Raw genomic sequence first — 13,338 nt, forward strand, 5'->3', positions numbered from 1 at the left:
TTAGAGGAAGAATGATTAGAAACTGATGGTTGTATAAAGAGCTGAAGTAGATCAGCAGTCAAGTAGAGAATTCAGTCAGCTTTTAGTGGTTTTATATTTTAAATGTGGAAGATCAAGTATACTATCTATTAGGAAGATGGTAAGTTGATGTTGTGCAGTATTCTGAAGTTTGTGTACAGCGTTTCCTTGTGTTTTCATCGAGAATACTGTTAACTTTAACTAGAAGACCTATTGCATCATAGGGCGATAACTGAAGTTAGGAACAGTTTTAAAAAAATAGGTGCTTATTTACATTATATTTTGTATGCATCCTGTGCATAAACGTATGGATTAATCAAAGGTTTTATCCCATACTTGTTTTGAGAAGTGTTGCTCTTGTTCTTAATTGTTAAAGAATATATTTTTTGCATAACGGTGAGATAATAAATGTTGTTTTAATAGGAACTGAAAGATGTACTTCAAGAACATAACTGGGTGTTTCATGAAGCACTGGAGTCTTTAAAAGTATTTGCAGAAGACCAACAGGGTAAATAAAGACAGATTTACAGTCTACTTTATTCTGTAATAAAATAACAGATGTCAGAAGTGTACATCTCCCCAATGTCTAAATAAGACAGTCCTGACAGTGATTAAGATAATATCTTAAAGGTTGCAGTGATGAGCAAAAACAGTTTTAAGGGGGGTGGAAAGAGGAAAAGAATGTAAAAGAAAGTTTATATGTTGAATTTGCATCCTATTTTTATGGAGTTGCATGCCTTTTTATGTGGAAATTAGGGCAAATATATTGGTTTGTCAAGTGCAAATTTGCACTTATAATCGTAACTCCCTATTCGTTAATATGAAAACATGTTTGTGATAAGAAAACATCAAACATGATTCTTTTTGAATTGAGTAGTTCACAAAGTACTAATCTCAAGGCAATAAGTCTATCCTGTTTAAGAAGTCTTTTAGCACAAAAGTAATATTGAGACTGTATTTAGGGTGCAATAATGCAAACAATATTCTTAAAAGTCCAGTGAAATACCAGTACATGAGATTTGATAGAAATAAGCATTACATCACTGACAAATCTGCAGACTGTTACAAAGGAAATATCCCATATTTAATGTGAGCAGATATCTTAATTCTTTCATATTGCAGTAGTGCCAGAAAGCACCAGTCAAACTCAGGAACTGCAGTGTGCTTGCTACTGTACAAAAGTAGAGACTATTCCTGATCCGAAGAACTTACAAAATGAAATATCATTTCGGTTGTGTTCCCGTTAGAATATGTATGTCACAAATACATAAACAAATGTATCTTTTTAAATCAAGTCCATTGGTGATGTGATTAAAATCTCCAAATTGAGTTTCTTTAAAAGGCAAGGCCGAGCTACAGAAACAAGCCTTCACACATGCAAAAGGCTATTTTACACAGGTCTTTTATTACTCTAGTTCTCATAGAATCATAGGACTGGAAGGGACCTCCCGGGGTCATCTTGCCCAGTCCTCTGCACTCTTGGCAGGACTATTATTTAGACCATTCCTGACAGGTTTGTCTAACCTGCTCTTAAAAATCTCCAGTGATGGAGATTCCACAACCTCCCTAGGCAATTTCTATAATTTTCTCTGTTTAAGAATTTTTATGTTTTCATGTTTCATTGTTGGCAGAATATGTTGGTAAAATATGAGGGAAAAATACAGAATCAAAATTATAGATTAGGATCATATTATGTTTATTATGCGCAGCTGTGCACTTGCTTCCAGGAAGAGTGGTGAGAATTTATTCCCAGGATTACAGAGGCTGTATCTTCGGGTGTATCAACACAACAAAATTGTTTGTTTGTTTGTTTAGATAGTATATGATGGGCTGTTGGATCGCTATAGGCTGATAGGTGGATAAATGTGCTGTATATATTATGGAAACAACCTATAATAGGTTTGTGCATGAATGTAATAACTTGTACTTAAGTGTGCTTCTCGAAGAACCATTGGGACAGGATAGTGCTTTTTACATGATCTCTTGCATGGAGATGAAGATATCAGTGTTGAAAGGTAGCTGCTCATTGCCTTTCCTTAGTAGGAAAAAGAGCTACTTAGGATTTTATCAACCAAAAGCATAGGTAGACAGGAGAATAGACATTACAGTATTAATAGTATTAAAGTATATTTTTAAATTGAGGGGTCAAAAGGCTACACGTTGACTGTTTTCTGTCTAAAAAGGACTAATTATTTATTTTAACAAAAAAATGAGTTATTTTCTTTGAAAACATGATTAGGGTTATAAAAAAATCAAAAGTTCATTACTGAACCAAAAACATTTTTTGTTTTAAAAGCTCTAGTTGCTCAAGGTACTTAACGTTTGCATGTTTTTGGTGTCCCGCCCGAAATGCTGCTGTGAGATGTAGTAAAGTGAGACTAGGTTTATGCTTTTTTTTGTGGTGAAAGCATGTGTTAAATCAGGCTTGTTTGCTTAATCGATCATCATCATTTTTTTTTCCAGGGGGCAGGGGAAAACTATTACATTAAAATCAAACTTTTGAGTCAGATTCCTTCGAGTATGAAAGGTTGCTTTATACATATTACAATTTTGACCATTTTTGCCTTGATGCAGTTAATTAAATCATTGCGTGACTGGCAGTGTAACTTAAGTCCTACTAATATAGATACTCTGAATTTATATTAATGATAGTTAACAAGTTGAAATTACTTGACTTTTAATTAGAATTGTATGAAGTGTTTTGATCTTATGGTTTAAGTCTTTTCATTGTGATTCCAATTACTTGATGATTTTGTATTTGCTGTGGTAGTTACTGCATCTTTCTAAATATACAGGGAAAGGTTCCAAAGGCAGATTGAGTTAAGTTTTACAGTTAGTAAACTGAAATTTGTTCCGTTTTATAGATAAAGCAGAGGAGAGTGCTGGCATTTACATGAGCCTTTATTTTGAAAAGCAGCAGTTCTTTTGAAGATTGTTTGCTCTTGAACAATGCATCTTATTTGTCATTTGCTTTTTTACATTACATACGCAGATGTGCAATATCCTTCCAAAAGTGAAGTTTCTAGTTGGAACGAAGTCTCCACAAATAGTAAAAAGCACTATAATAATGACACTAAAGTGAAGGTGAAACAGAAATCTTCTGCAAAAGCTCAGAACGGCTTTAGGAAAAAAGATAAAGGCAAAAAAGGGGTTTGGAGGACTAAAAGAGAAACAGAAGATTCAGAATACGAGTCAGCTTCAGAAGGTGGTAGCTCCCTTGATGAGGACTACAGCAGTGGTGATGAAGTGATGGAGGATGGTTACAAAACTAAAATACTTAGCTTCCTGCAAGATGCTTCACTTGGTGAACTCACTTTGATTCCTCAGTGTTCTCAGAAAAAGGCTCAGAAGATAACGGAGCACCGGCCCTTTAATAGTTGGGAAACTCTGGTAAGTCTGCGTTCTTTTTTAATATTACTACTGTGTTTATAGTCAAGGTATCTTCAGTCTAGGGAGGCATAGATGGGTGGCCTTATCCTGATTAGGCTAAAACACTATATTCATTTTAAGCCAATAGCATTTCAAATAGTGTCATATGACCTAATTTTGAATGAATTAAGGGGCGATTTTCCTGAAAAACCCAAGCTGATTGGCTGGCAATACTGTCACTCATTCTTTAGCATAGAAACTTGGTTCATTTCACTGCAGAAGAAGAAATTAGAGCTTTCATTTAGCAAGGAGTTGTTTGCTCGCCTGTTCTGATCTGTTTTAGCTGAAAAACCATGCAGAAGGCAAGAATGTAGCAGAACTTATACTGCAGCTATTTTGAGCAGCAGCAACTTCCAAGGTAGCTCCATGATTGAAGATGCTAGCATGGATATTTTAAGCTTCACCATAGGAGAAGCAAATGCTTTGTTCTGTGTTTTCTTTTAATATTGCAACTCAGTCACTAGCATGGTTTTGCTGGCTAAGCAGTGCGGCCATTTTAAGGATTGTAGCAGTCAGCTGTATTTTTAATCAAAAAGGTAAAAAGCATCAGGAAACCTAAAAGACATACTATCACTGAATGGGGAAATATCAGTCACTGGTAAGTACGCGACGTACTGTCACTTACTGGGTTTTATTTATTTTCAAATGTGTTCCATAATGTGTGTATTTGCTTAGAGTTTTGTGTGTTTCAACAAAGTGAAAGACATCAGACCTGATCTGTGCAGCATTGTGATAGGAAATTCGAAGCACTCAGGCAGGAAACGGTGTGGATTTCAAAAGTTTTTCTTAATCTACTGTGTGATGGCACCGGCTTTTGGAGCAAATATGTTTACAGGCCCTTTTAAAGATAACTGATATAGTTTTTTCATCAGTATATGTTTAAAAAAAAAAGTCTATTGTGTGCATGTTTTTATGAGTTGTTTTTTAAAAAAGGTATCTTTTTATACTTAAAGAGGAAGACATTGTAATACAATGTAACCTTGCACTATTTTTTGTGCAAATATTTCACACCATAAAAGTGTGAGATCTGGATCAGATATTTCAGAAAATTACATTAATAATCACATAAGTCATAAAGTATTCAAAAAATATAGAAGTACAGCTTCACAAATATGCTGCAAAAGAAATTCGTTTTGCCTGAAGCCTTTGGCTTCTTAAAGAACATCTGTCATAATTCTGTTCTTTTCCGAACTTGTTGGGCTTTGCCTGAGCTGATTCTTTGGAAAAGTATTTGCTGAAGGGCTGCCTTCTCCCTCTCTATTTGCTAAAATATTTTAACAGAATCAAGTTGTATGGGCTTGTTTGATTGAATTCAAAATATTTCGTTCATATAGATTGCCTTTGTCAGCACTCACATGTTTCTATAGTTGCTGTAACCATATGCCCAAAATGTAACTAAGATACAGCAAACTAGTTTTTAGCAGATGTTTAATAGGGATATAGTTTTAATTGTTTTTTAAAAAATCCAGTATTCAGCAACCCAATACTTTCCCTACTAACTAATAAATTGGAATAATATAACAATTTGGATATTTCTTTTTTTATTAAAAATTTAAAACTAAGCCCACTCTCCAAGATTTTTTTCTCCAAACTTTTTCACATGTAAAATACATGGTAGACTATTAGAAATTATCCTTGCTTGTACAGTATTAGGGAAAAAAAAACTTGTAAACCAAAAATGATAAGGTTAAGGGCTAGCAGTGTATTACAATAGATATCCAAAAACTGTAGTAAAAGCTTCATAAATGCGTAATATAGGAAGGCTTGCATTTCAGTTACCAAGAGTACTGCTGTATTAGAGATAGGTGGAAAAGTTAATTTTCTGAGAGTTGAAATTGAAGGTCTTATTCTATGAAAAATCAAGTCTCAGCTCTAAAGAATGCTTTTTTCTGTTCTGAAAAATCAGCATCTTAATTGCATTGTACTGGACAATAATCTTTAAATGCTGTATGTCAAGGAAATGCAGATTGTTGTAACTATTAGGAATATTTTGAAGTTACTTAAAATTGAATCTTAATGGCTGAGGCAGATTATATAGCTATTTCTCCTGATGAAAAGTAGAAAGTATAAGGATATAATAGTGAAAAATGTGTTGGAATAAATAATTCTCATTCATTAAAGGGGAGGTAGTTAAATATGTAAAGGAAAGTATAGGCAGTTGAATGGTAAATATGGTAACATTAAATATGTACAAACAATATGGAGTAGAACCATAGAGAAGTGGCATTAAACCTAAAAAAGTTGGTGTCCCTGTTCATAAAAGCAAGGCTTTACTATGGTGGAAACATTTAAGTTGGCTCTCACTAATTTAATGACATCTACAAGGGTATAGTTAGATTTTAAAAGAAAACCATCTAATAGTACTTTTGGGGTAATGTGGATCACTGTCAATCTGGATTTCATTCAAATAGTCATTTCTGCATTCTACAACTTGAATATTTCCTTGGAACTTTAATTAGGTACCTACTTTTATTTATGTAGTTGATACTTTCGCATTAAAGTCCTTGTGACTTTTTAAACTGTAGAAACATTCATGTCGTGAAAATACTGGCGAATGTAATTTATTGGGATGCATGTTTTCTAATCAAGGAGTATGCATGTCTGGGTCACCTAGTACTTAGCAAATATTTAAATTGTTGGTAAAGTTACTTTATTCTTCAATTGTGGGAATTGCTGGATTTTTGTAGTCTGTATTGCAGATTTTTGAAGGTTCTATAAATTATGATCAGAAATGTAGCTAACTGAAAACTTTCTCCCGATTAATTTTTAATCTTCCAACAATATTGAATATACAGTTTTTCTAATTTGTTTTATTCAAACCCATGTTAGTGTGTGCTTCAGTTCAAGGCAGGGTGAAAAATGTGCATACAACTTATTGTAATATATTTTGCCAGTAATTCAGAAAGTTACAGCACTTTCTCTCCAAATTCAAGATTTTTTGAATATTGTCTTCCTGTTGTTCTGGTAGATTAGTGGCTTTTTATGGAAGGACAATGTGTATTTCTCTTAAAAATGTCCTTTATCTTAGTATGGCCATTTCAAAATGCAGCTGATTGAAATTTGGTTTAAGACCAAATGTTTTAAATAATCTGCGCAGTGTCAAAATCTGTTCTGTACTTTGCTCCTTGTTTTAAAAAATGCTTTTTGTCGTTCTGCTTAGTTTTTTTCTAAATATCATTAACTATAATAGTGATCAATACAGACTGTGCTTTCATAGTCTTTCAATATGCTTTCAAAATCGTAACTGATCAAGTTGGTAGATGACACACAAATTAAGGAAGTGGTAGGTAATGAAGATGACGGGTCACTAACTAAGAGCAATCTGGATATCTTGGTAAACTGGGCACAAGCAAACTGTGTTGTAATACGGTTAAATGTCCACATATCTATCTAGGGACAAAAAAGGGAAGGCCATACTTACAGAATGGGGGACTCTAGTCTGGGAAGCAGTGACTGAAAAAGATTTGGGGGTCATGGTAGGTCATTAGCTGAACCTGAGCTCCTATTGTGATACTGTGGCCAAAAGAGCGAATGCGATCCTGGGATGTGTAAACAGGAGAATTTTGAATAGCAGCAGAGAGGTTATTTCACCTCTATCTTTGGCACTTGTGTGACCATGGCTAGAATACTGTCCAGTTCTGGTGCCCACAGTTCAAGAAAGATGTTGATAAATCTGAGAGGGTTCAGTGAAGAGCCACAAGAATGGATTTAGAAAACATGACTTCGTGACAGACTCCAAGAGCTCAATTTATTGAGTTTAACAAAGAGAAGGTTAAGGGGTGTCTTGATTATAGTCTGTAAGTACCTACATGGGGCATAAATATTTAATCATGGGCTCTTCAGTGTATCAGAGAAAGGTATAATGTGATCCAATGACTGAAGTTGCAGCTAGATAGAATCAGACTGGAAATAAGGTTTAAATATTTAACTGACAGAGTAATTAACCATTGGAACAATTTATAAAGGTTTGTGTTGAATTCTTCATCACTGACCATTTTTAGATCAAGATTGGATGATATTCTAAAAAGATGAGATCTAGGAATTATTTTGGGGAAGTTCTATGGCTTGTGTGAGGTGAGACTAGATGGTCACAATGGTAACTTCTGGCCTAAGAATCTACCAGTCTGTGAATCTGTCTTTATAGAACATGAGAGCTGAAATGTGAAAGTTAATAACATTTTCTCAGATAATTCAAACTGCCGGTAAAATAAGGTTACTTGATCGCAGCCCACTATAGTAGGATCTCAGTGGAGGCAATGAGTGAGATTCTGTGCTGTGTTTCTGACAGACACAACACAGAATTTGCAGACCAAGGGTTGAGGTGGTTGGGGCTAAGGTGGCTTTAAGTATCGCTTGCACCCCATCTGAGCCTGCACTGTTCTTTTGGCTGGAATAGCCCACATCATAACTGAGACAGCCCTGGAGACCTGTCTAAATTATGGTAGTACCCTGAGGCTGCCATATGGGTCACTTGACTGTGTGCTTTGGGTCCTGCCCTGGCATGCCCCTCCCAGCCCTGCCTCTGACATATCATTCTCTGTGCTAGGTAGGGTTGACAACCCTCCAGGATTGGCCTGGAGTCTCTAGGATTTAAAGATAAATCTTTAATTAAAGATTATGTCATGTGATGAAATCTTCAGGAATACGTTCAACCAAAACTGGCAACCCTAGTGCTAGGGTTTGAAAGGGGGCCTTGGAAGGCCATCTTAAGATCTTCTTTGGTATCTGTGCAGTAGGAATTTGGTATCTGTGCAAGCAGAACTGAGCTTTCTAGGTATCCTTAACACTGCTGTTGCCCTTTTACCTGGCATAAAGGGGCCAGAGTAGGGATGACTATGTCATCCTATGGGGTTAGTCCATTGTGAACAAACTGTTCTGACATTTTTAGAATTAAGGACAATTTTAATTTGAAAGCCCATCACCGCCATCTATGCGCTCGCTTTCAGCGTGACTGTGGTAATTAGAAGAGGTGTTGAGTAGAACTTTTGAATGTGAACGCTATTGTATATATTGGCCAAGAAAGATCTCAAGCTGCACATAATAGTTTGTGTTCTCATTGGGTCCTATTGAAGTAAATGCTACAAAGGCCTTTATTTTTGGAGGAAGTAAGGTCTTCTAAAACTTTCCACTGTTAACTGTTCAAGCAAATGAGCTGGTCAGAGCATTGAGTTATTTGAACAGAAATTAGTGTATTTGGGAACTTCAACTGCGTAACAAGAATTTTCTGGAATCCTCAATATTTTGAGTTCTTTTTAATGAACTTTCCCTTAACTCTATATTTAATATGTATGCCATATCTGTCATAACTTTCTGAAATCAGCCCTATGCAAAAGTTAAAATGCAAATAGTCTTAATTTTTTACCCTAAAAGAATGGAAACTTGTTTAACCTCAAAAACATTCTCTCTTCACCCAAGCAACCTCTTGTTCTTATTGTTTTCATCTTTGTCTTGCCCAGTTCAAACCTAAACGCTCTTAATATTTTTATCCTCTATTCTTAATTTAACATAGGTCCCAATCCCATAAGTACTGAGTTTTTAGTGTTTGCTACTATGAATATTTCCACTGAAGGTTATGTGACCACTGATGGTCTGAGCACTAACCACAGAAGTACATATCTGCAGGATCTGGCACTATCTGGACAGGAGTCTGCAGTGTCATTGCACATCTGTGGCACTTAAATTAGAATTTTTGTTACTAATACAGATGAATTGGAAACTGTCACCATTCTCTTCAACAAGAATTTGTAGTAAGATGTATTTCTGATGGAAATTGTTGTCTGGGCTGGAATCACCTCTTTAGGTTACCCAGCATTTCTCATTAAGACGAGTGTTCAGTTGCTTATGACTTGGCTGAACTTTAACTGTTTGGGCTAAAATTTTCATGCTGCATGTTTATCTGAGGCTGAAGTGTTTTGGAAAATTCTAAGAATGAGGCTAAAGAAAACTGCATTGTTTTGCCCATATTAAAAAATTCCAACAATCTTTTCTTTGAAACGCTCTACCGATCCTATGGTTTGAGAGATTTGAAATTTTGCATGGGGTGACTTTGTCTTAGGGATGTGCCTTTTGCGCTCTCTGTGAAAATCTGCCCAAAGTTGCCCAAATTATAACAAAATATTGCAGTTTGCACATACTCAGTAGAGACTTATTTTAGCAGCTGAATTCACTGAACATTTTATCCTCATTGGGTACACTCCAGCCTGGTGCCAAACAGGCTTTCCCTCCCATTGCAATTCCAGGTTGCTGCAAGCCATGTCGAGTTTGGGTCTTGGTACCAGAACTGAGACCAGGGAGACTGCCTCTCCTGTGCTCTAGTGTCCCCCTTGCTGGGCCCAGACGATATGTGTGGAAGCTCCCTAGTTGGAATGCAGAGGAGACAAGAGCTGGACTGGAGCTGGTACAGGATGGGGAGAATTGGGACTGGCAGCTAGGAAGGAAATGAAGTAGGGAGAACAGGTATCACATGGGGAGCCATGGGAGTCTGGGACTGAGAACCAGTGCGGTGGGAGAGGGAGCCAGATTGGATGAAGAGCCCTGGTGCGGGAAGAGAACTGAAACCAGCTGGACAAAGAGAATGGCATGAGCAGCTGGAACGGGGACATACGGGGTATGCCTACACGGCAGTTAAAACCCACAGTTGGCGTAGCCTGAGTCAGCTGGAATGGCTTAGCAGCTGTTTAATTGTGGTATAGGCAGCTGTTTGGGTCCACTAGAGTACACACCCCTGCAGAGCTTGAAATGGAGTCCAAGATTCCTGAGTCTCACCATTCCTCTGCTGTCAATAAATATCTGTGAAACCCACGGGCAAAGTGTTTCGTCCCATTCTAGTGCTGGTCCATATTGAGGATGACAACCTGCTACTTGCATCAGTTACCACTTCATCTCAAATAGCAGAGGTGACCAGTAGGCTCCCACATGATGGAATTTGTTTGCTTTTTAAGAAGAAAAACCTAGGGAGTTACCCTTTTGTGTGTGTGCAATATGGTAGTCTTCAATTTCATGATTACACAATCTCTGCCTCATTGAGAGCACCGGGTTAATTTACTCTGAAAACGAATCAGGGTTATGTAGCAGTGGAGACTGTTGTTTGTAGGGACCATGAATCATTGGTTGCAAAAGTTAGAACGGGGTGGGCAATTTCTCTGCCTGAGGGCCGCATCTGGGAATAGAAATTGTATGGTGGGCCATGAATGCTCACAAAATTGGGGTTGGGGTGCAGGAGCGATTGAGGGCTCTGGTTGCAGGTGAGGGCTCTGGGGTGGGGCTGTGGATGAGAGGTTTGGGGTGCAGGAGAGTGCTGCGGGCTGGGGTCGAGGGGTTTGGAGAGCGGGAGTGGGGTCAGGGTTGGGGCCTGGGGAGAGGCTCGGGTGCAGGCTCCGAGCAGCACTTAGTTCAAGCAGCTCCCAGAAGCAGTGGCATGTTCCTTCTCTGGCTCCTTTGAGGCGGTGCGGCCAGGCGACTTTGCATGCTGCCCCATCTGTAGGCACCACCCCTGAAGCTCCTATTGGAGCGCCGGAGGGGGCCATTGGCGCACGTAGGAGCCAGAGCGGGGCAATGCCACGGCTTCCGGGAGCCGCGTGGTGCAGCCCCTGATCCAGCGCCCCAGCTAGAGCGCCAGAGCGGGGCCAAGCCCCAGACCCCACTCCCCAGCGGGAGCTCGCAGTACGGCTTAAAACGGCTCGCAGGCCGGATTCAGCCCGCAGGCCATAGTTTGCCCACCCCTGAGTTAGAAGATGTGAAGTGAATGAGGCAGAGGATTGCAGGAAGAGAAATATGGTCTGATAGGTCTGTTGTCTTGGAGAACTGAATTCTGTCCTTGCTTCTCCTGCAGAGTTTCTGTGCAGTGCTAGTCAAATAACTTAAAGTGACCTTTATGCAGGTGATCACGCATTTTGTGTTCCTCATTTTTCAGGTGCCTGATGTGAGATTGTGTGGTTTAATTTGCAAAAACACCAAACACTAACACCTGCAGTTAAACTCAGTGGGAGCTGTACACTGAACTTATAAATTGCTATGTCATGTGAAAGACTGGCTTAAAAAAACAAGAGAAGCGATCTTAGATGTCTCAAATTGGGCACCCAGAGTGGATCCTTTTGACACTAATCTCTGTGCCTCAGTTCTCCCTCTGTGAAATGTGGATAACATTCCTTCATCTGATAGTGTTATGCAAATATATTTATTGATGTTTCTGAAGCGCGTGAAAACTATAGTGACGAGTGCCCTGGAAAAGCCCATAGGAAATTAAGAAATCGGTCTTTGAGAGTACGGCTTGAATAATGTTCCAGAAATAAGGCATAGGGCCAAACATTGAACAATGAGGCGAAAACAGAATACTGAATAACTGTTCATTAAGTTTCAGAGTAGCAGCCGTGTTAGTCTGTATTCGCAAAATGAAAAGGAGTACTTGTGGCGCCTTAGAGACTAACCAATTTATTTGAGCATAAACTTTCGTGAGCTGCAGCTCATTTCATCGGATATCACAAGTACTCCTTTCGTTCATTAAGCGAGCATCATTCGTCCTGTGCGCTGAATAAGTCAGGGATCCTGTGGGAAAAAGTTATCTTTTTACTGATATATTTGTGATTAAAATCTGGTCTCCTTAACTGACTGGAGGTACCAAAAGAAAACCCACCTGTCCCAACCCAAATCTCATTAGAAAAATGGAAGGGGAAAATGAAGAAAAGATAACAATAGGAACGGCACATACAGAAGAATTCACATTTGTTTATTGAAATGAACAAAGAAAGTAAAACCTTAAAGCTTCTTGCCAGAGTTATTTTTATCCAGCATTGAGGTAAAAATTGATGTAAGGTGTATCCAGGAAACTCGTTGCTTGGTGGTAGCTACTCGGTTACAGTATGCTCCTACTCCATATTTCACTGGACAGTGCTTCAAGAGTCCTATAAAAGCTGTTGAGTTGTGTCCATTGTCTGTGGGACTAAGAAGTCTGTAGCCTAAACAATGTGTCTTTTTAGGGCTGAATTTTAAAAAAATGCATGTATTATGGCCTACTTAACTGTGCACGCTTCTGAAAAATCCAGTCCTAAGTCTCTAGTGATCCCATGTGAACACAGAGCTAAGCACCTGAACTTCTCTGACACAGTAATATCACTTTTTTTTTCTTTTTTCCTGTAGATAATTCAGAATGGCAGATAAAATTCATCTTGTTGTAACTTGGAGATGAATGCTGATATGAAATAAAATATGTGGTTTTATAACAGATGGCTTCAATGTCAGTGCATTTATTTATAGACAACAGGATTTATATTCATGCCAACCAGACCTTTAGGCATTTGGACAAACGTTGGAATTTTTAATCTCTCATTAAAAATCACGTTCTTCATGGCTGTTTTTAACGAAAGATGTTTTTCAGAAAACTTACTTGCAGGTATCTACATGCAAATCCCAGAATTGCTTAAATTAGAGGGATTTGGTAAGATTTTTCACTTTTTGTTTAAACAAAAACCCAAACACACAAACTGCCAGTGAAGGATATCCTTTTATTGGTACACTCACTGAATTAAAGTGAGATATAATTGTTGAATTGACATTAGCAAACCAGGTTTGTGTTGATTTCATATAGGTTCTTTACAGATAAACTCTGCAGTTATGGGGAGCGGGGAAGAGATTGAGCAATTTAAAAGTTCAGCTTTTTCGTTGTATGATCACTGGGTATCTTGTATAAGGAAGGAAAGTTGTATAGGATGTTCGGATACTACTTGTTTTAAGAGGTTTCAGAGTAGCAGCCGTGTTAGTCTGTATTGGCAAAAAGAAAAGGAGTACTTGTGGCACCTTAGAGACTAACCAGTTTATTTGAGCATAAGCTTTCGTGAGCTACAGCTCACTTCATCGGATGCATCCGATGAAGTGAGCTGTAGCTCGCGAAAGCTT

General features: G+C 38.1%; 1 protein-coding gene across 9 annotated transcripts in view; it reads left to right on the top strand.

Moving 5' to 3' along the window:
* SMARCAD1 (SNF2 related chromatin remodeling ATPase with DExD box 1) overlaps positions 1-13,338 on the top strand; it is a 77,857-nt gene that overhangs the window by 37,082 nt on the left and 27,437 nt on the right. For 8 of the 9 annotated variants that reach the window (XM_074950605.1, XM_074950601.1, XM_074950604.1 and 5 more), the window contains 2 exons: positions 442-526; positions 3,011-3,408. In XM_074950605.1, coding sequence (XP_074806706.1) covers positions 442-526; positions 3,011-3,408 — 483 coding nt within the window. Of the gene's footprint in view, positions 1-441; positions 527-3,010; positions 3,409-3,785; positions 4,046-13,338 lie in introns of those variants that run through there. The other variant, XM_074950608.1, reaches the window with a different exon arrangement.

This window comes from Natator depressus, chromosome 4 (genome assembly GCF_965152275.1).
Source record: "Natator depressus isolate rNatDep1 chromosome 4, rNatDep2.hap1, whole genome shotgun sequence".
Taxonomy (NCBI): domain Eukaryota; kingdom Metazoa; phylum Chordata; order Testudines; family Cheloniidae; genus Natator; species Natator depressus.